The sequence below is a fragment of the Miscanthus floridulus genome, chromosome 6 (genome assembly GCF_019320115.1).
Source record: "Miscanthus floridulus cultivar M001 chromosome 6, ASM1932011v1, whole genome shotgun sequence".
Classification (NCBI taxonomy): domain Eukaryota; kingdom Viridiplantae; phylum Streptophyta; class Magnoliopsida; order Poales; family Poaceae; genus Miscanthus; species Miscanthus floridulus.
The window spans coordinates 17,809,112-17,831,004 of NC_089585.1; the positions used below are offsets into that span (position 1 = coordinate 17,809,112).

The following is a 21,893-nucleotide window of genomic DNA, read 5'->3' on the forward strand; positions in this document are numbered from 1 at the left end:
ATCTTAAAAAACTAAAATAACCACAAAACGTAAATATACTATTTTATCATCGTATTTGCTTATTACTCTCCGACTAGGAGTGTATACCACCACGGTGAGGGCCTCTACTCCAGAGTGCTACGTGCCTATGCCTACGCTGCACTTGTGGATTTCGTCAACACGAGTGACCCTCCTTAGGTTCATCATCCTTGATTTGCTCTAACCAACGACATGTGTCACACTTGTGCCCAATTAAGGTGACGAAGGATCTGTGGGTGGGAACTGCTGTGTGCTGTCCTGCTTCAGATCGACTGGTGCGAGAGGGAGGCAGTGAAACTCAACGGTGGTGAACGGGGGATTTGGGCCCCACCCTACCGAACCCTCGAATCGTCCCTCAAGCAGCCCATCTTATTCAAATGTTCCATAGCCTCGCTTCCCGCTGAACACGCAGGTTCAAATAAGATTCAGCAGATCCCAGGGCAACACGGTAAATAAAACTCGATGACGATGAAATGGCACCTGGATGACTGCATTTCATACTGAAACTACACCAATCCGGTGACATGTACTGTACATACAGATCATGCAGTCGATCGTTGAACGTTACAAGGTCAGCTGTAGCCATTTTGTGAGCACCGGCCATAATAATAATTAAACAAAGAAAAGAATGAAAACAACTGTACATTAGGCACAAGGGGAGCAGCAGGGCCAGTGCGCCACAGAACACGAATGGTGGCAAGCCTGCAGAATCTACACCACCTGGTAGAGAGAAACGGTCACAGACGAAAACAAAGCAGGCAGGATACAGCAACGAGCGCAATAATAATTAGAAAAAAGAGCTTGCGGTTGTAACCTTGGTTGAGGTAACACTTTCGTTAGCACCGGAGAGGATCAGCACCAAGTTGCACTAAAGTTCCCACAATATGCACATCCACGAGATCCTGACACAAGCAGACGACAAATCAACAATAAACCATGTATCACGATGCAACGTGAAATTTGTGCGCAGCACAAAATGTGTGGGGCAGCATTAAGTGGAGAGAACCATGTGCTGTGGTTGCACTTCAACTCTTCAATACAGCATGCCAGAGAATGGACACCGATGAATACAAATACAACCATTCTGACTAAAGGTAGTTTGTGGCTGGGTGATCTGACAGCAGTTTATTTGCTCCATTGGATCTAATACACATGATAAGATCATTCCATCTGTTCTTTCCATATTTAATGATTTAAGACTTGTATAATAAGCCTACTAAGAGAAGCAAATAGTGACCACATAACCTGGGGAAAATATGCCTATTGCTACCCAACTACATCTTTTTGGCAGGCAAACTAACCATTACAAGTTTGAAGTTTGTGAACAACGAACATAAAGAACAAAGGGGGTACTGGGGAAAAACAAAGATGCCAATCTTTCGTATTCCAGAATCAAACAAGGCATATAAATAATCCAAACCTTTGAACATTGTTCCTTGGAAAATGGACTCAATCATAAAAGCTGATGGTCGTTTGCCGAAGAACTTCAGAAGTTCGGTCAAGGCTATGAGATGCCACCTATCACACAAAAAAGGACATGTATCTCATTTATAATCAAGGTGCAAATTCCAAATAACATCAAGTCAGGAAGTGAGCCTAGCTCAACTGGTTGGGTGGAAGTGTGGTCGTGCACCCAACCACCCAGGTTCAAGTCCTCTCTAGGCTTGAATTTGGGTGCAAATTTTCTTAATGAAAAAAACGCCTAGTTCCTCCTAAGTTGGGTCTCGTTTTTTTCCTAATAAAACATCAAGTCGAGAAAGCATAGAGGAAAGGGTGTGGACTGATTACCAGATACGTCAGCGCTGTGTATCTTTCTTGACTTAGATATAAAGGCTTTCCTCTCTGCATTTCATGATCCTGCATCCAAAGTTCCAAGCATCCCAAAAAGGTAAAGAGCATAAGCTCACATTGTCATGAAAGAATGCCCACTTTCCTCAATGCACAGTTTCAATCGTAGGAGTTTCACTTATTCTTTACTTATTCTTGAGGTTAATATATATACAGGTGGTAGTTTATGACTAGATACAAATGATAAGATCCATCACATCATCCATTGATGGTCATTCAGATGATCTGAAATCAGTTTCACTTGTTATTGTTCTCGAGGAAAAATCAAACATCTAAAGATTTCACATATGGGACATTTTATTTCATGTTCACAATAGAAGCATGCAATCTGATTTTGAGGCCAAATGAACTTCTGCTGTGTGGCGGAGAAGCTCAAGTGGGTTCATCAGCAGGAGGTAAAATTTCAAGCGGAGAATGTAACAAACAGCTATAAGTCCATATAAGAATAACAAAACATTAGGAAATTAAGCAATACCTCCTCTCCAAAAGCATCAAGGTATAGAGACGGCCAAAAGGCCAGACGAGCAGATCGCTGCAACAGGATTGTTGTTTTCTGCGCAGAAGACCATCAAAATTGAAGCATATTCACATAAGAAAGAACAGAGGACGTTATACTGGACAAAATAGTATCATGTGTAATGAGCTAGGGTGGTTCTTTGTTATTTGGGGTTTCTCATGCCCCTTTTCTTCCTAATATAAAAGATATGCAGCTCTCCTGCATGTTCAAGGAAAAAAAAGTAATGAGCTAGTACGTACCCTCACTAGAAGAAATATGCCAATACCAGCACCACATTGCAATGCATGATTCTGGCATTTACCAGTCCTACAAACAAATAAAATTAGGACAGGCGTTTGATAAATTATGGCACAACACAAGGTAATAGGAACTTTTACAAGCAAAGTTCTATCACCTGCAGCATGGTTTCCAACTAGGCGAACATAGTTTGCCACAAAGCAAACACAGTGCCGGTTCATCAGGCACTGAGCCACAATCAGGGCATTGCATCTTGACATATCTAGATGGAAAAATAATAAGCCATCAGTTCCAGGAAAAAAGGCGGAGCTCGCATAAAATCTCATCCCAAGCTTAGAAGAACCAGACCAAACCTTTCTAGGAGAACCTGGTATACATCTGGTAGTTGCATCAGCCTAAATGGAACTGCAGGGGTAGAAAAGAGAGTGCCTCTATATTTACGGGGATTGTAATCTTCACAGAAATGTTGAGACCATTTTAAGGCCAGCATGTGTACAGATTCATCTTGGAGAATCAGATCCAGCGACTGAATCTGAAACAGGTCTTCCAATTCTCTTAATCCGTTCAGTTCCATTGCCAGTGAAGAACTGCCGTCTTGTGTGCTATTACTCAAGTAAAGATGTGATCCTTCCCAAATATTGAAACCGTCATACAAGGGCGATGTGGCAGATGATCTTAGCAGCTCCCAAAGCAATGTACTTCTCCGAAGATACGGATATGTTAATCTGCGGACCATGTCTTTTGGATGACAAGAGGGATCGATATATTTGGATACAAAATACTCTCTGGCAATATCATATCCTGACATTGTCTTGCAAACATCATTAAGAAGGCAGTCATTGAAGTTTGATCGATCAAAAGTTTCCTCCCCGTAGCATGTTATCAGGGCCTACATCAAAATCATGTAGTTGCAAGCTATAAATTGTTCTTGAACAGGAGCACATGGAAAGCAACTATTCACATGCCTGAACCATGAACAGGCTTCAGACCCTCTTAACAACATCACTACTATTCATGCCTTACATATACTTATTCTATTTTCTCTTACTTTTGCCTTTTTGTTGATAGCTCATGTTGGGTTTTAGCTCTAGCCTACCCCAATGTGCTTGGGACTAAAAAGCTTTGCTGATGTTGAAACAGCTAGAATTAATACAACTAACATACAAACTGCAAACATAAAGAGGAAGCAATGCAAAACAGCATACCTGAATGGCACAAACAACATAGAACAGATGGACAAAAGGGATGAAGAATTCAGCAGATGATAGAAACTGAACAGGCAGACAGAAAAGTGCTGACATCAAAGAAGAAAATGGATCTTGAGCAAGAACTGGATCAGCACATTGTTTCCAAAATTGGATATCAGGGAAGAGGCCCCCCTCACTGGCTGGATCAACCATCGATGGCAAAGAGCCTGTTAAGGATGAAAACGTGAGAAGTGATAACAAAATAAACATTCCATAAGTGATCAGGAGAAATGATTTAATCAAATGTAAGCATTTTATGATAAACACATTATTAGAACTAAGCAAGAAAAATGACTTTAGATTACGCCGCATCTACTTTCACATACAATATAATAGAGCCTTCTTGACAGGTACACAACCTACAAGACCTGGTATGCACCCTTTTGTTTTATTTTTCCTTTAATGAATGCTTCGGTCTTTATGAAAGTATCTTGAAACCTCTTTACCTAAGCATTTGTTTTACAAACATAAATTGAGAAGATGTCATGATGTCACAAAGTGTGGGATGCAAATTTAAAGGTTATAAGCTTTTATTGGTTACTTCAAGCAAATGTAAGTAAGCCTAGACCAGAATTCTTCGCTTTGCATGTCAAATCAACTCAAGGATCTTGGTTAGATAAAAATATAAAACTAACAACCACCACCAATACAAAAAAAAGGAAATACAACATTAGGACTTTCATAAGGGAAAAATAGTATAATTATAATAAATAAGATAAGAACTGAAATAACTAAAAAGGTTCAGTTATATTGCCTGCTGTGCTGTATACAAATCAGCACAATAAAGCAAACAAGGCAATGGTAACACAAGCAAAAAGAAACCTGTTAAATATGTTCTAAGACAGAAACTGTTACAATTAACCAGCACAACACAAACAATTATGCCCAGTATGCCAATCAGCAAAAAAAAAAGGGAAAGCAACAAGACAATAGTAACACTCCAAACAAGCAATTATAATCCGTTCTACAACAGAAATAGTAACAATTAAGAACCAATTTATCATTATAATCAGCTCAACAGAAACAATAACAATTGAGTACCAACATATTGCTCATAAGGTCACTTTATACTATATAAAAATCCCTGGAGTCCACTTGTTTTATAAATAAATCATATTTTTTATCAAAGCCCCACTGAAAGAAATAGAAAGCTCATGATATTCGTTTAGAAGTGGAAATAAGAAGACACTCCAAAACGAGGGAAAATAGTATCTAGATGCAGGGAAATACATTAAACAAGGTAAAGGAACAGGATGAGCTATACCTTTTCGCTTAGTGGCATTCAGAATGTCTTTATAACCCGAAATACAAGAGCAAATAGAACCTGCTAATAGTTGGATACCTTCAAACCTCAGAAGAACCTCAAGACGATTCAAATTCCGTGCAGAGTGAGCAGCATGGAACAAGAGGGACAATATGAACCCACTTGATGAATTAAGTTCACCACGCAAAGACTCCAAGCAGGACTTCGATTCAGCAGAGTGGCTTGACATCCTACCACGAGAAGCGATTTCTGTAGATACCAGAGAGTATCTTAGTGTATCCCAGAGAAATAAGGATGGGTTGAGCCTCTTAGATGGTGAAAAACTGCTGTGACTGCGAGGATAGTAAAGCATAGCCAATCTTCGAATACAAGGATCAAGGGCTGGATTTGTAGTTTCATTAAGCTTCCCAGATATAGCTTTTAAAAACTTGCTTTCTCCAACGATTTTTCCAGCACTTTCAAGAAGAGATAGTGCGCGAGGGAACTGTAAGCAATTTCTATTCACATCTGATGTAGTTGTAACAACTTGAGGTGTCAAGGTTTGAACAAATGGTCTCACCATCCTTGATGTTTTACCAGAGAAATCAGGTGATGCTGGAAGAATGGAATTTGCAAATCTGCGACATACTGGACAAAGCAATTCTCCCTGAAAAAAGAATTGCCTAAGCAAAGGATCAACAAAAACAAAAAAAAAGTCAACTTTATAAACACAAATATATACACATACCAGATCAGGATCAACTATATGACCACCTTCAAAACCAAGTCTCCGGACATATCTGTAAATAAACAAATGTGTAAGTTACTGCAAACAGATATAGACTCAAATCAACAGAAGTTTTCCAGCCAGTAATACGTATAATCATAAGTTATGTAGGCCTCCTAATAAATAGTAAGTTTCTGCTTTCCAGGTCGCGAACACTAAATAGGTATCCTATTATAGTGTCATAAATAAAGAAGTCCACCATATACCATATTTATAATTTTGCCATCAAACAAGTCAATTTAATTCCATGCCATAAGGACTTTAATTTTTTTTTTAAAAAAACATGGCATCTGGCAACAGCATGGAGAGAAAAAGTTTTAGAATAAAGATGCTGGAGTGAAACCTGACTAAATTAATTGTAAATCGTGAAACTAGGACTTATTAGATGGCAAACAATCAACTTATACCACACAATGACACAAAATAAATGAATCATCTAAAGGTTATAAATTGACCATTTTGTGAATTTGTACTCCTACAACTGAACAATTTCCATTGAAATGAAACACCCAACCAAAAGGCGCAATGTAACATACCTATTTCCTAACTAGTAGAACTAGTTACAGTTACAAAAAGGGTATGTTATGGGGGGTGGTCCAGCATACCTTTGTTTCAAGGAGAACAAATATCGATCATGACATTCCTGATGCACGGCATGTCCACAAGAAGATATATGGATGCCATCACAATCAACAGGACCAAATCTGTTTCTTGTAGTTACAGAGGCAGAAGATTTTGAGGCTACATCGTACAGAGAAGAATGGCGGTGTTTTGCTGAAAGGCAACTAACATATGTTCCCAGCACTGAACGCTTGGGGCTTCTAGTTCTCTTGGTATCAACTGTGATGTTTGAAGTATTTGATGGCAACATTTGGTCACTATCCTGAATATGTGCATTGCTGGATCCAAATAGATCATTTAAAATAGAACTGTAAATGTCAGCCTCAATTGCCTCAAGCGAGACATTTTCATCTGCAGTGCTGTTGCTATGCCCAGTTGGGAAAGATGATATATATCTAATCAGTGGATGTTGCTCATTAGAAAAATCAAGAAAGGCATCAACCTCCATGTTGTCTATATCAAATGATGGCTCTACTGTTGTATCATTGACAAGTTCCTCAGAAGTTGAAGAACCAGATACCGAGGAATCAGTTGAGTCTTCCCTTTTGACTGATACAGTCTTGTTTACTTGAGCTGGATTTTCCCAGGATGGATTACCCATCTCAACAAAGGTTGCAAGTCGAGATTTCTGAATTAACACACATGAAAGATTATTCTATGGTACTTTAACATATATATCAGCATAACAAAAAGAAAAATAAGTAGAATTAACATGGGTTTTAAATATAGGTCAGAAAACATCATATCATACACCAAAATACTGCAGAAAGAACAATCACTACTTTAAGAACCTATGAGGCATCACAAGATAAAGCAAGATGTTGTCAAGTCAACAGTGATTACCTGAAGAAGGATTAAGTAGCAGAGAGGGCTTTTGGAATCTGAGTCCCGGCACAGAGAGCAAACTGGTAGGGACTCCTCAGACACAACTCCAGTTGAACTGGACACATCTGTCTCCAACATAGTAACATCATGCCCCTCATTTTCTGATGACTTCATACTTTCAGCAAACTTGGACTGCTCTGCCCTCATTTTCGCCTAAATAAATATGGTACAACAGAACAAAATTGTGCTTAGTGTAAGTTAGGAGAGGCCAAAAGTCAACAAGTTTTTTTTAGGAAAATCAGCAAGTAGCTTCAGAACCTAAGAATGAGCCAAGTGCAGAGTGTAGGCATTAGATGGCTGAAAAACCAAATAAACATCTAACTAGGGAAACCACAGAACTAGCACCTTGTAAATTAAAATAAAGTGATAAAGTTCTGTATTTTTCGTAAACCCATCTACAAAGATCTCACAATTAACTAAGGGTGGAATTTGAGACAAGTCAAAAGGATAATTAAAGTATTAAACTATGTAAATTTTGCAAATAAAGGTCTTACCATAATTTCAGCTTGGCGTTGGCGTGCTTTTGCTTTCTTTTCCATGGAATCTGAAGAAGATCCTAGGCTTTCTTTGGTACTGGTATGATCAGGTGTAGAAGGCACTATATGCGGTGCCATTTGTCTCAATGTAACCATGCACTCCTTACTTAACTTGGCAAACTTCTTTAATAAGATTTCAATGAGAGATGGGATATTGCAGTACTTGGATCCAGAAAAGGTGGCATCATTCTCTTCTTTGTATTTGTGCATTAACGAGACAAGCAGAGTTAACATGCTTTCTTTCTTTACTTTGTCAGACACTGGGGAAACTAGTTCAGTGGAGTAAGTCAAGATGGGGAAAGCCTCTTCTGCAGATGACAGAACCACCCATGATTCATCATCATGCTGCACCACGTCCATGCCATACTGACCAGCATGTATCTGTCTTTCAGATTCACATATATCAAGTGCCAACCAAAGCAGATGCAAACCCGTCACAAGAACATTATCAGGGGCACGTGATGCCGATGATGCATCACTGTAAACAGCATAAAAAAGAACGGCGCGAACAATCTGAAGGACAGCCTTCGAGGTTGCAATGTTAGAAATACTTCTGAGGGGGTTAAAAACATGAGTCCACCGAGGTAGCTGAGCATTAAGGGCAGAAATTTTGCAGAAACGGTAATATCTCTCCTCGGCAATTTGCAATTCCCTGGAATTCCAGCGGGGGTGATACAGGTCCAATTCCTTCCAGCATGATTTGCGAAGTACATACTTACCCTGTGATAATGTTTTATGTTAATCCTCCAATTTTAGGATTATTTTCAGAAACACGTTATAGAAATTGAAGGACAGTACCTGCTTCATGCCAGATGGATTAGAATAAGCTGCCAGCGAATCCAGAACATTTTGAAGTTGGTCACTTGACGAAAGATCGCGAGGAAGAGACTTAACAATTTGGCTATGAGTGGCGTCTCCAATAGCTAACTTGTAAATCAGTTCTCTCCTCAAGTTGTCTGCTGTGGAAAGCCCACAAAAACGACGCTCTTTAACCAATTGTATAAGAAAAGTCAGCATTTCTTGCATTAGAACTGACTCAAACCTGAAAACAAGATATTATCAGAACCTAAATGCGGCATAACATAAATCTTCAGTTTTAAGAAAATGTAAGTAAATGATTAGTTTATGGATAAGACAAAAAAGCAAGCAAGGACACTGTGTTTCCTTAGACGTTGTTTTGATGTCATGGATTACGGAGACCAAATTGAATAACAAAGACCTCGTCAACACCTTAGATAATTTTGAATTTGAATACAACTAAATGCTATCTCCGTTCTTCATGAATAAAGATTTTTTTTAGGGGCCACTTGAGTTTTCCAGCAAGCTATCCTCGCCTAGCGTGGCTGGGCAAGCCAAACCTTGCCAGCCCGAGGTAAGCTTGCCAACACGGAACCCGAGGTAAGCTTGCTGAGAATCCAAACGCCTTGCTTGTTCCAAGTTCTTGCTCAGCAAGATAACACAGTGCCTGGCAAAGATATGTTTTTGACTAATAGTTTCCCTAACATAATGCCAATTAAAAAAGAAAGGCGGCGGCGGCAGACGACGAACAGGCAAAAGAACGAGGCGAACACCCTCTCTCTTCTCTCCTACTTATAGGAAGGGGAGCAGCGGACGTGCCGATCGGGAAGGCGAAGCGGCGGGGCGAGAAACTTTCTCTCTCTTTCCATTTAATGCAGATGGGACGGCCCCTGACCGACAGGACATGCCCAGCGCAACGAAACGGCTCCTGATCAGACGGGACATGACCGGGACATGGCCCACCACTACCGCACGACCAACCACTACCGCACGTCGGGCACGAAAACAGAAGCGCCACCGCACGCGGACGGCTCCCCATCTCCCCAGGCCACACCTGGAGAGATCCAACAGCGAAATCTCCGCCGGAAGAGATCAACCGGCCTCCTGAGTCGATCGATTCACTTAGGATAAGCACCTGAGATACAGGTCATCAAGGTCCTGGTCGGACGTTTTCGACTAGAGCTCTTTGAACCCCGTCTCTCAGGTCATCAAGGTGAGCATGTGTCCCTTAATACAAAATTGTTCACACAAGGGCTAACCCACGATTGACAAGCGCAGGTCCCGGTCGGACGTCTCTGACTGGAGCTCTCCAATCCCCGTCACTCCAGTCGTCATGACCTAGAGAGACCCAACAGCGAGATCTCCAGAGAGATCAACCGGCCTCTTGAGTCGATCGATTCGCTCAGGATAAGCACCGGGACACAGGTAGGAAGCGAGGGGACGCCCCATATGGGTCCCGGTCGGACATTTCCGACTAAAGCTCTCCGAGCCCTGTCACTCAAAACCATCAAAGGTAAAAAAACCCCTCTATTTCAATTTAAATCATACATATATCCATACGCGCATTTCATTCCATACGCCTGAACCCCCCGGACGGTTAGGGCATGAACCGCCCGGGGGCTCACGAACTAAGCATCGCACGTGCAGCGAAATGCATCAGAACGTTCCGTGATTGCATCATGAAGCGGCGGTTGCCTCATTTGATATGAGCAATCGAAACAGAGCCAGGGGAGAAAACCGTAGATGAGCACCGTGCGGCCCTAGCCTGGTCCGGCAGACCGGGTCATCTCAACCTTCTCGTTTGATCCTGAACCTCTCGCCAAGCCCACAGAATCTCCATCGAGGAGAGGCCAAAAGGCCACCCGGGTCGGTCTCCGGAATGACCTAGGCATCTACCGGGTTGTAGGTAAAGGAGTAGTGGAATGTCACAAGAGGGCTATGCCGAACCCGTCATGAACGACGGACCCGGATTCCACTCGATCACACCCGTTAACAACTCACCGAGCTAGTCTTCGAGCCCGAGCGATCGGGACAGGCGACGAAACTCAACCCCTCTGATTTGTGAGGAATCAGATAGGGTAAACGCACATAAACTCACGTCGACCCCTACGAAGACCCAAAAGGTCTCGGGGGCTCAAGAAAAATGCCAAGGACGGGGACCTCGAACTCGCCAGATCTACGACTACGACTCGCCTGGTCCACGGCGCGCACCAACACCAGGATCCACGAGCACCGCCTCATCTGATCTTTAACCAAACTAACAACGCCTTCGTAACGGCTTCACTTCCGACTACGCTCCAAAGGAACCTTGGGACCGCGACTCCTAAACTCGCGTCGACAGGATCAGCGACATCCGGCTATGGCTCCTAGGACCGTGACTCCTAAACTCGCGTAACGGCTTCACTGTGCTCCAATAAAACCTGGGACCGCGACTCCTAAACTCGCGTAACGGCTTCACTAACTAAAACTAACTAAAACTAACTCTCTTGATCCACGGCGCGCACTGACGCCTACGTCTACTCGCGACTCTGCCTCACCCGATCCCACGGCACGCATCGACGCCAAAGATCAGTGAGCTCTGTCGCATCCAAACTAAGCTGTCTCCATTCACGGCGCGCACCGACGCCAGGATTTGTCTCGAACTAGAACCTCCTCGTCCAAAAATTCCCGGTGCGCACCGACACCGGGATCAGTAAGTTCTACCTCAATCCAATCCCTGCGCCTAAACACCTCGGCTGCACAACGACGCCCTGGGTAAACAAAAATTCGTCTCAAAAACATGCGCACACGCCCGCTAAAAACACCCCCAGACGGTTCTGCCCGAACCGCCCGGGGGCTCGGGGGCTACACCCGCCGAAACAAAAAAACCTCTCCCGCTGGCAACGCAGAAACCCCCCCAGCTGGTTCTGCCCGAACCACCCGGGGGCTCGGGGGCTACACCCACGGGTGCGCTCGCGCGCACCCACCGGCAAGGCAAAAATCCCCCGGACGATTCTGCCCGAATCACCCGGGGGCTCGAGGGCTCCTGTCGGGTTCATAAACCCGGGGTCCCTCGGGGACCGGCTTCCATGCCTCGGCTCGGCCTAGGAGGACGGCCTTTTCTTCTTCTGGACCGGCCCAAGAGTCTAAATTCGACATACCGGAGCACTCGCTTCAGGCCCTGGCCGTCTTCGGCCTATCTTTCCGACCGGAGCGCTAGCTCAGGCTCAGGCCAACTCCGAACGTCCCCTCCGATCGGAGCACTAGCGTTAGGTCCCGGCCGTCTTCGTCCGGCCTCAACTCGGAAAGCCTGACCCGAGGACCGCCTTCGACTCTGACCCCGTGTCTCCAACCGGGGTTCATAGAAAACCCTGCCCATCGCTATTCTCCGACTGGTGCACCGGAGCCGACTGGGGGCATCCGACCGGGGACGCCCGCTCGGAAAGAACCAGAAGGCGTGTGAAGGAAGGCAAGACAGGGCTCGCAAGTCAAACCACGGCACCAGGCACCATACCCTGCGGAACAGTATTGTAGGCGCCCACATTTACCTCTATAGTATTGTAGGCGCCGGTCAGAACACCCGTACGGTAAGACCCCCATGCCTCTGGGCATCAACAGAGTTGTGGGCGCCGGAATTCACCATACCAGGTGAACGTGGTAGAGTCGTGCCTCCAGTCGGCAAGACAACATTTTTATAGGTACCGACGTCCACCAGTCTCGAAGAAAGCAGCTCAACCTCCTACATGCACCTGACATTCTACAGTGACATCAACAGTATTGTGGGCGCCCACCATTATCCCATCCCCATCGGCGTGGGGAACAAGGCTTAGAAACGTCCGTACTTTCTCTCCCTCTCACTTGTAAAGCCATCCCCTTCTTCTATAAAAGGGGATGTGCTCCCTCCAAACACAGAGAGTTAACCCAAGTCTACTTCAAGTTTAGGTTCATTAGATCAATAGCTCAAGCGCACGCTTGGACACTTCGTTCATAGCACAGCTCCTGTCGATCTCAGCTCCTGTGACCGGACCGACCGGACACCCCATCTCTCTCTCTCGTTTGTAATCCCACTACAGACTTCGAGCACCTGGGCTTGGGAATAAAATCGCCGACCGACCCGACTGGACGTAGGGCACGTTGCCTGAACCAGTATAAATCCCTTGTCATTGAGTGCTAGGCCACCTCCGATCACAATATACAGCAAAACTACAAATATTTACTAGTTGGTCACTTTCTGTACCGACACCTGTAATGCTAAGCATAATTCCTCCTAAAAAAGCCCAGCTAGTCTTCCCTCGCTTAAAGTACCGATATACATAAATAGGATTAAAAGCCTTGAGAACAGATTGATCCTATTTGGAAATGTTTACGGCGCCCGGGATTCCAATGAGTATGAACCAAATAAATACTATTGGAGCAAAAAGCCAACTGACTTTATCAGTACCAAAGTGCTGCATGCTGAATAATCCAATCAATATGACCACAGAGACGATGACAACCACATCTGATATGGGAAAAAATGAAAGAATTCAGTCATCCACATACTGATCTCAGTATAATGATCAATGGTCATCTGTCTTTTAAAACAGCCACACTAAACAAAACTATTCAGTGTACTACATTACTGTCCAAACATTAGTTAATGGGCAAATGTATAGCCCCACCAACAAAAACTTCTCCTACACAAGTCGTTGTGCAACCATGATAATTCTAAGATTGATCCAGTAACTAAATGCACATATGTATATGACAAAAGCCAGCGAGCGCTAGCTGACAGCGGCCTCTCATCGGGTCTTGGCTCTTCGGTTTGGCCAATAGGCCATGTTCCACTCTATTGGAGCACGCACGAGCTAATTGTATAAGTCGAAATACTATTCTGTCTCTTCAAAATGTAAGTCATTTTGGCTTTTCTAAATTCATAGTTTTTATTATGCATCTAGACATGGTGTATATCTAGGTGTCTAGCAAAAACTATGTAATTACAAAAACCAAAATGACTAAAAATTTAGAACAAATGGAGTACTCTTAATTTTATCCAATATTTATGTTTTATCATTGTTTTTTTATTATAAAGAAGCCAATATAAAATCATGCTAAATAATTAATGTTTATACTTTGGTTCGAGGAAAAAAATTAATGTTTATACTTACATGCATCTTAGTTGAATATAACATGAATAGAACACTTGCAGAAAGCTCAAAAAAATGTTGTACAATAGGAAGATGTTACTGGAGAAGATGCAACCTCATGGAGAACATACTGCAGATACATCAGACATGTATACATTCAGACAGTGGGCAAGTAGGAAGAAAACAGTAATGGAACTCTCAACTCTGTAACATTAATCTTTATAAACAGCATGTGATAATTAGTTAATCGCAGAACATTACGTCTGCACAGCCATATTCTTGCAATCTCCAGTCAACCTTCTCCACATATCTGCAGCTTACGCAAAATTGTGTCGGACTTTATTCCTGCAAGAATTATATTCACATTTCAGATTTATATTCAAAATTCAGATTAAATTATAATTTCAAACTTGATGAAAACAAGAAACAATAATATTTCAAACTTCTTATTTTTACTATCAAAGAAGAGCCGACTACAGCTTGCATATCTATATAATATTAGAACCCAAAGAAGAAATGTCCTCACGTATCTATATGCTCAGAAGCACCATTGAAGAAGCAAAGTTTAGATTTCAGCAAACTGAGCAGTCATCTCTAGATAATGAAAAAAGGGCCATCTCTACGACTCTACCTGGGCACCGCGGAGGTTGGGTGCAGCGTCATCCAAGAGCTCCTTCCGAGTGAAGACCATGGCGAGGAAGATGTTGACAGCGTGAGCAAATCGATGACCAGATGGAGGCCGTGATTGGACACTAAAACGGAGAACACTTGTAATTGAATCAGATCCCAATAAACATAACCTGCAAAGCAGATCAAAGCACACACAACTGCAAGCACGCATCCAATAAAGGACATTTGGTGTGCACATGAACGACTGATAATATTTCAACGGGATCAAAGTTAGTTCGCAGCGAAGAGAAGGGGTGGCATACCTATTGGGCGCTCATTTCCGGCTAGCGATTGGCGCCCGGCGGCGTGGAGCAGCAACGACGCGAAGCAGCGAGCCAGCGACGGCAGGGCAGGTCGTGGAGGTGGTGGTGTTTTCGGCGGCGTGGAGGCGGTGGCGCGTTCAGCGGCGGGGCGTCTAGGCGGTGTTGACGGCAGGGCAGGTCGTGGGGGCGCTGGTGTTTCCGGAGGTGAGGTGCTGGTGCAGGCGCCGCGTGCATGACGCTCCTGGTCGTGACCTTGGCGTGGAGGCGTCCGGCGGAGACGAGGCACGGCGATGTGAAGGAGCGACGGGCGCGGCTCCTCGCAGATCTGCAAGGGGTGCTCGGAGGGGTCGGAGCAGGGGCGGGGCGAGGTGTCTGTGCAGGTGTGTGTAGCCGTGGAGCCTACTCCGTGCTCCGGTCGACAGACAGACCTTGGTCGGCGCCGGAGGTGCTCGCTATTCCCGTCCCTCGACCTCGGCCTCCACATCCGTCATGGACGTCGGGGCCCGGGGGTGCTGCCGCTGCTAGATCGAGGCCGCCTTCGCGGTCGCGTCGCTCCCCGTCGCAGTCGCCGAGACCCCCGTGCAGGTGCGGGCGTGCGCCCGTGCCCTCGCGCGCGCGAGAGAGATGGAGAGCGAGGACGTCGAGGAGCGACGCATGGAGCCACCGAGAAGGCTAGACGGGGGTTCCCCAGCTCTACGCGGCCGCCGGCAGCGCGCCCAGATGCGGGCGGGCGCGTTCGGCGGTGGTGCGACCTACTGCGGGTGGGCACGGGGGCAGGGTGGGCGCGATGGGGGGCGGCCAGAATCACGGGAGCGAGCGGGATCCCGCGAAGGGGAGCACACGCGCGGGGGAGGGGGAGCGAGCGTGCGAAGCGGAGGAAGTAGAGCGACGAGGCGGGCTCAGGTGTAGTCGGTCCCACATGTCGGCGCCTTTCATCGAGTCGCAGGAGGGTATCGTACGGACGGGAGTGAAGAGCGGCCCAAAAAAAAGCGCACCTAAAAATTGTTTTATTTTTATTCTTTTTAGCTGTAGAGAAAAAGTTAACCCAAAAAAAAAGGAAAAGAAACCTCACGCACGGGAAACCCCCGAACCCCCTCGGTACCCATCTCCTCCACCGATCGGCTGCTACGTCCTGACCGGGCGAGCCGCCGTGACACCCTTGGCTAGCCGGGCCGTGGCAACTGCTGCCACCGCCGCGTGTCCCTGGCCAGTGGTAGCCGCGCTATGCCCTGGCCGTTGGCCGCGCCGGGCAGCCGCGCCCTCGTCGTGGGGCAGATTCAACGCTGCCCCTGTCGTTGTCATGCTCCTCCACCTGCTGCACTTCCAGATCGAGCATACACTACTTTGGTGAGTCATGCGCTACTTTGTCATGCTCCTACTCCTGCTAGATGTATGCATGAATGGTTTAGGGATATCTTGATCGGGGATCTAGGGTTAGGGTGGCCTCTGGGACCTTTACTCCTGTCATTATTGTGGTAATAACATTGTCGTGCCGGCCTCCCAAACCCCAAATCCATGAGCACCCACTGTCTTATAGAGATTCCACCCTGCAGTAATTCAATATGCTCAGTGCCATATGGAGACCTTATATATTGCAGCTCCTACCTAAACGTCATGGTTCATGGTTGTCTAAAATAACAGCATGCTGTTATTTTTTTAGACCAAAACTGCTCTATTTTTTTTTCTTCACATAATGACTGGACTTTATTGTGAGGACCTTGCTGCCTGAAATATTCGGACTTGAGAAATATTTAGAAAAAAATAATCAGACTTGTCATGGGCTGTAATATTCATATATACTTAGACTATTTAGATTGAGGAACAAATCATGTTCAGAATTGATTCAGGCTTGATGTATACTGAAACATTCTGACTTTAGATACTGGGAAAAACACAAACTTTATTTTTAATCATTGATGGTCTATTTTTGCTTGATATAGCATGAAATGTCATTCCTGCATTTTTTAGAGAGTCATACCTGTAATTAACTTAGTGCAAAAGAACATGCCTACCACCTTTTACAGCAATAACGCTTAAAGATGGCAACGGGTACGTCCCGACGGGTATTGGCTGAACGTTCTCATCCCCGCAGACTAAAATATATCCCGTCCCCGTCCCCGTCCCCACTCGCGGGGATAGATTTTCCCCATCCCCATCCCCGACCGGGGATTTCATACCCACCGGGTACCCGTACCCGAGTACACACCCGTGTGTAATCTCAAAGTATATTTACTTACTCTTAGACGCAATTTTTTATTTTGAGAACAGCTATTTACTTACTCTTAGACGCAACTTTTAAAAGTTGAGTGCAAGTGTTTAAAAAAACTATATTATACATTACTAGTCATATGAATTGAAATTAATATATAAAAATTAATTAAATTTTCTTTATATGTTATCATGAATATTAAAATCAATACTATTAGTCATTACTTTAAAATAGTTTGAATTGGTACTTTAATCTAGTACTATATTCTTCATAGATACGGATGATATTGGATATGCATCCATTTTTTCTGTAGTACTGATCTGGAACCAGATATTAAACACATAATGGAAATAGATTTTCCTTAAAATTATTCTAGAATACGTAGACACTCTTGGATTTATTTTGCATTTTTTTGCTACACCAAGCTAATTTGATACGTATGCTATTATAAAAAAAATGATATGTACACGTCGCAAGCTACTAATCTTGATACGTATATTCTTGGATTTATCTTATAATTTGCCAATCTAGAGCGTGACATCGATTGAAAAAAAAAGAGCTGCAAAGGAAAAAAGTGGGATTGCAGAATTTGGCCGATCGTGTCACAAGCTACTAAACACAGGAACCATATTAGCTTCCCTCCTAAAACTATGACTGAAAATATTTCCCACCAAATTTTCCCTACTAAAAATCCATCTGCCATGGAAAGTCAAAATTCAGAAACGCTAGGTCGCTGGCAGTTGCCTATCACGTATTTCACGTCCATATCCAATCGTCGAGTAGGAAAAAGAAAACTAAATTCCCTCCTCCATTATTTCCTCCAACACATCCACTTTCTCCGCACGCAAATCGACCGGCCGTCGGCTCGCTTGCCCAGTCCGCCTCGTCCTGGCTGCAGTGTTTTTTGCCGAGCTTGGCCCTTCGCCATCGGAGGGAAGGCTCATCACGGTGCCGAGCATCGATGGCGGCGGCATCCGCCGCCTCGTCTCCTCCAACATCGTCGCTAAAGCATGATGGATTTGTCACCCGCCATTTGAAGTTTGATACGCCTATTCTCTGTGGAATGCAGGAGCTGGACAGGCCGTACGCGTGCATCGCGGACTACTTCAATGTGATTGCGACAGGACGAGCACCTACGCGTTGGTCACAGCGATTTGCGGCTCGGTTGAGAACAAGCAACCACTCAACGCCAAGGACATCAACAAGTTTTAACTCGACAACGGCTCCAAAATCTTTCAACATAGAAAGTATGATGCCCGTCTAACATCTCACTTTCTCCCTCTGTCATGATCACCACCTCTGATTAAAATTTGTGGAAACCTAGGTTCAGTTTTTGATATGGAATAGAATTCCTCTTGATGCCTTGATATGATTTGGTCATCTCAGCCTTGATGTGATGTGGATTTGTCAGTCATGATTTATTTGGGATTTGTCATTTCCTTCTGAATCTCTTCCTGTGATGCTCTACTATGGACATACTGAATTTGCACTGCCCTGATTGTGCAATTCTTAGAACCTGACAAATGTACATATGAACCTGTGAATGCGTTCACGTTCACGATGATTGTGTATCTTACAGAAAAAACTTACACGGTCTATAAGGCTGGACGAAAAACTCGAAGCTCGTTAGCTCGCTCGGCTCGTGGCTGGCTCGACTCGGCTCGGCTCGGCTCGTTATGATAACGAGCCGAGCCAAGCCAAGATTTTAGCTCGTTAGCTATAACGAGCCAACTCGAGCCAGCTCGCGAGCCGCTCGCGAGCTAAACGAGCCAAGCTTCCAGAAAAAAAAAGTATCAAAACTTGTATTAGTTTTTGTATTACTTCATGTCTTACACTTTATAATTGACTGGTAACTGGTCTAGACCCTATAAATTGACTGGTAACCGGTCTAGATGCATTTCTTTTGTATTATTATTATTCTTAAACTTTAGATAAATGCAAATATTATATTTTGTGTATTTTTTATACCTGGCTCGCGAGCTTAACGAGCCAGCTCGAGCTTTTAACGAGCCGAGCCGAGCTGGCTTTCTGGCTCGTTAGGATAACGAGCCGAGCCGAGCTAGCTCGTTATCTTAACGAGCCAGAACGAGCCGAGCCCAAACGAGCCGAGCTGGCTCGTTATCCAGCCTTAACGGTCTACCATTCGTCAATTGTTGTCTCAGATTTGCTCCCATGCATTTGCATCTGTTGCCTAGAGATAAAGTTCGACTGCGTGCGTGTGCTCATCCGTGAAACTACTGTATAACTGCAACCACCACTTTTTTAACCCGATTAGACCAATGAAATTGTGATGCTTCTTATTCGTAGCAATGCCATTGCTCTCATATTTTTCCTTGTAATCAGTCAACTAACATCTTACTTCATTCAGAAATCAGAATCAGTAGGACAATGTGATTCATGACTAAAACAAATCCCACTAGATGACCAAACAAACAGTAGTTTGCTCTATGTATATTGGGCATATATGTTCAATTTCTATTCATATGTTCATTTATTTAAAGTTATGTGAATATGTTTTTCTGTCACTCAAGTGCCATTTTATGAAGTTTCCATTCTCATGACCAACTTGTCAATTAGTGAAATAGAATTTTAGCAAGCAACACCATGGAAGTAGTGTCAGTACTTTGGATGCAATGTGCTTTATATGAATTAATTTAGTTTTACACTTCTTAACATTTAATTGACGACCATCTATCCCAGAACTAGGGAATAACAAAAAAATATAAAAATATTAGAATCCTAATAATGGTCATCTGGTAGAGATCTAGGAACTATTAAGTGTCAGTTTGATGTAGTAGTATTTCTCTTTTGTGTTGTAACTCTATATTGAAATATTACTCTATATCTTTTCTAGGAGAATGGTGTAGCGGAAGTGGTCATGGTAATTCAAAGAAGCAAGCAATGCTTATAAAAAAAGGTATTTGCTTTATTTAGCATATTCTCACATAATTTAGTCCCTATTGGCTTTAATATTGTTTAGATTTTTTAGAGAGATCAATGTGTTGCACCAAATCAGAAAGATGAATTCCTTAAACAGAATGATCAATTGGTAAAATCTCTTGTTCGTGAAATACTTCTTTATCTACAAAGGCTTTTTTTATAATAATTCATGCTATTTTCATTTCTCCTCTTTATTAGAACAAAGAACCATGTGAGTCTACATATAGTGATGATGATGATCTATTTTTTCTAATAAAAAGGTTATCAACTGGTTTGTTGTATTCAAGAATAATATACTCTTAGTTTATTTATATATCAATATTTTTGCCTAGTGATTATGATTTACAAGAATTTGTATTGGAACTAATGCTAAGGTGACACTAATGACAAGGAATTACTAATTCTAGAAGTAGAAACAATGTCCCCATAATGCTCTGCTAATGATTCTAGACAAATAGCGGTACATCTTTTTATTGAACCATTGAATATGATATATTAGACTTATAATGTCAATTTATTAAAGATAAATAACATTATAACACTGTATAATTGCAATTAACATTCTCTTTCCTTTAGTTTAATTCTTGCCCAAGGAATTCTATAGAGGTAGAATAATAAAGGTACAAAATGTAAGAACCATATTTTCATATTTATTATAGTAAAATGTTTGTTTTATATTGTTTCATATGTAAGGATCATCATGGAGTGCTTGGAGAGACTATCAGACTACCATTGCACAATAAGAGGTAGCTCATGACAAGGCTACATGCCACAAGAGTCTGAAACATGAGCAACCTCCTCCAATGAAGGTAGGTGAACAAAATATCACTTATCTTAACTACATTATCTTGATAAACAAATGATGTTTGTTGATCTCTAAGTGATATGTTAAATTAATATAGGTTCGGTTCACAGTGGTACTCATGACTACAAAATATCCAAATAAGGTCTTTTGAGCACTAATCCAAAAACATGTTTTGGTGGAGTTGAGACAAAATCAATTCTACAAAGTGGATATCAATCATCCTGGGTACAATAACATTGGTGATGCCCTTGCCAAAGATGGTAACAATTGTTCGGACTTTGATATTTGTATGTTCTTACTAGCTTTTAAGTTTACATCAACTAATATAGATAGAATAATATTTAATGTTATAACTTTCTCTTTGCAGGTTGAAATGATTAATGGCTGAATTCTTATATTGATGTGTGCAAAAATGGATGAAGAAGCAATAGAATTTAAGAACACTAGATATCACACTTTCATTTCTAGTAGTATGAGCTTGTACTCTTCAATACTATATGTAGTTGCTCTCAAGCTAGAGCCACATCGTTATGTACCTATACTGTCACTATTTGAACAAGTATTACGTTGAAATCTTCAAATAATTTGTGGATCTTGCTATAGTTATTGAAATTTGTGGCTCATGAGATTCTATACTGTGTCATATTTGTGTGATTCTGCAATGTGTAGCCCACATGTAAGGGTAATATAAACATTTTATTTAAAAGGGGCTATTTCATTCTTGCCCCTATTTTGAACCCCAATTGTGATTTTACCCCTATTTTCTTCCACTTTGTGTTTTTACCCCTGCTTTTTACAAAACGAAGGTTCAGTTTACCCATACTCCGTGAACAGCAGGTAACTGTGTTAAAAAAGTTGAAAGATGACAAGTTTGTCCTTCCGAATATGCCCCTACTTTTTTTACAACTTTGTGATTATACCCCTGTTTGATTACGTGTATATTTAAGCAGCATTTCGATAGATTTCAACAGAAATTTGCCAACAAAAATTTGACAGAAAATTGCTAACAAAATTTTGGCACAAATTTATCAAAATTTTGACAACATCATGACACAAAAAGCAAATAGGTAGTGATTGACCTCATGCCCTCATCTTTACTTTAACTCATTACTTCTTGCCTGCCACACGGAAGCAATATTGGATTGCAATCAAATCAATTTTAACG

General features: G+C 42.8%; 1 protein-coding gene across 1 annotated transcript; it reads right to left on the minus strand.

Moving 5' to 3' along the window:
• Positions 1–487: 487 nt before the first annotated feature.
• LOC136461794 (E3 ubiquitin-protein ligase PRT6-like) lies at positions 488–8,975 on the minus strand. The gene is made up of 15 exons (XM_066461102.1): positions 8,738–8,975; positions 7,898–8,659; positions 7,362–7,556; positions 6,503–7,146; positions 5,859–5,910; positions 5,132–5,777; positions 3,826–4,034; positions 2,974–3,509; positions 2,778–2,882; positions 2,623–2,689; positions 2,342–2,419; positions 1,807–1,875; positions 1,439–1,536; positions 833–920; positions 488–738 (listed from the first exon to the last, which is right to left on the minus strand). The coding sequence occupies exons 1-13, from the start codon at positions 8,963–8,965 to the stop codon at positions 1,468–1,470; spliced, it is 3,660 nt and encodes a 1,219-aa protein (XP_066317199.1). The 5' UTR covers positions 8,966–8,975; the 3' UTR covers positions 488–738; positions 833–920; positions 1,439–1,467.
• Positions 8,976–21,893: the final 12,918 nt, after the last annotated feature.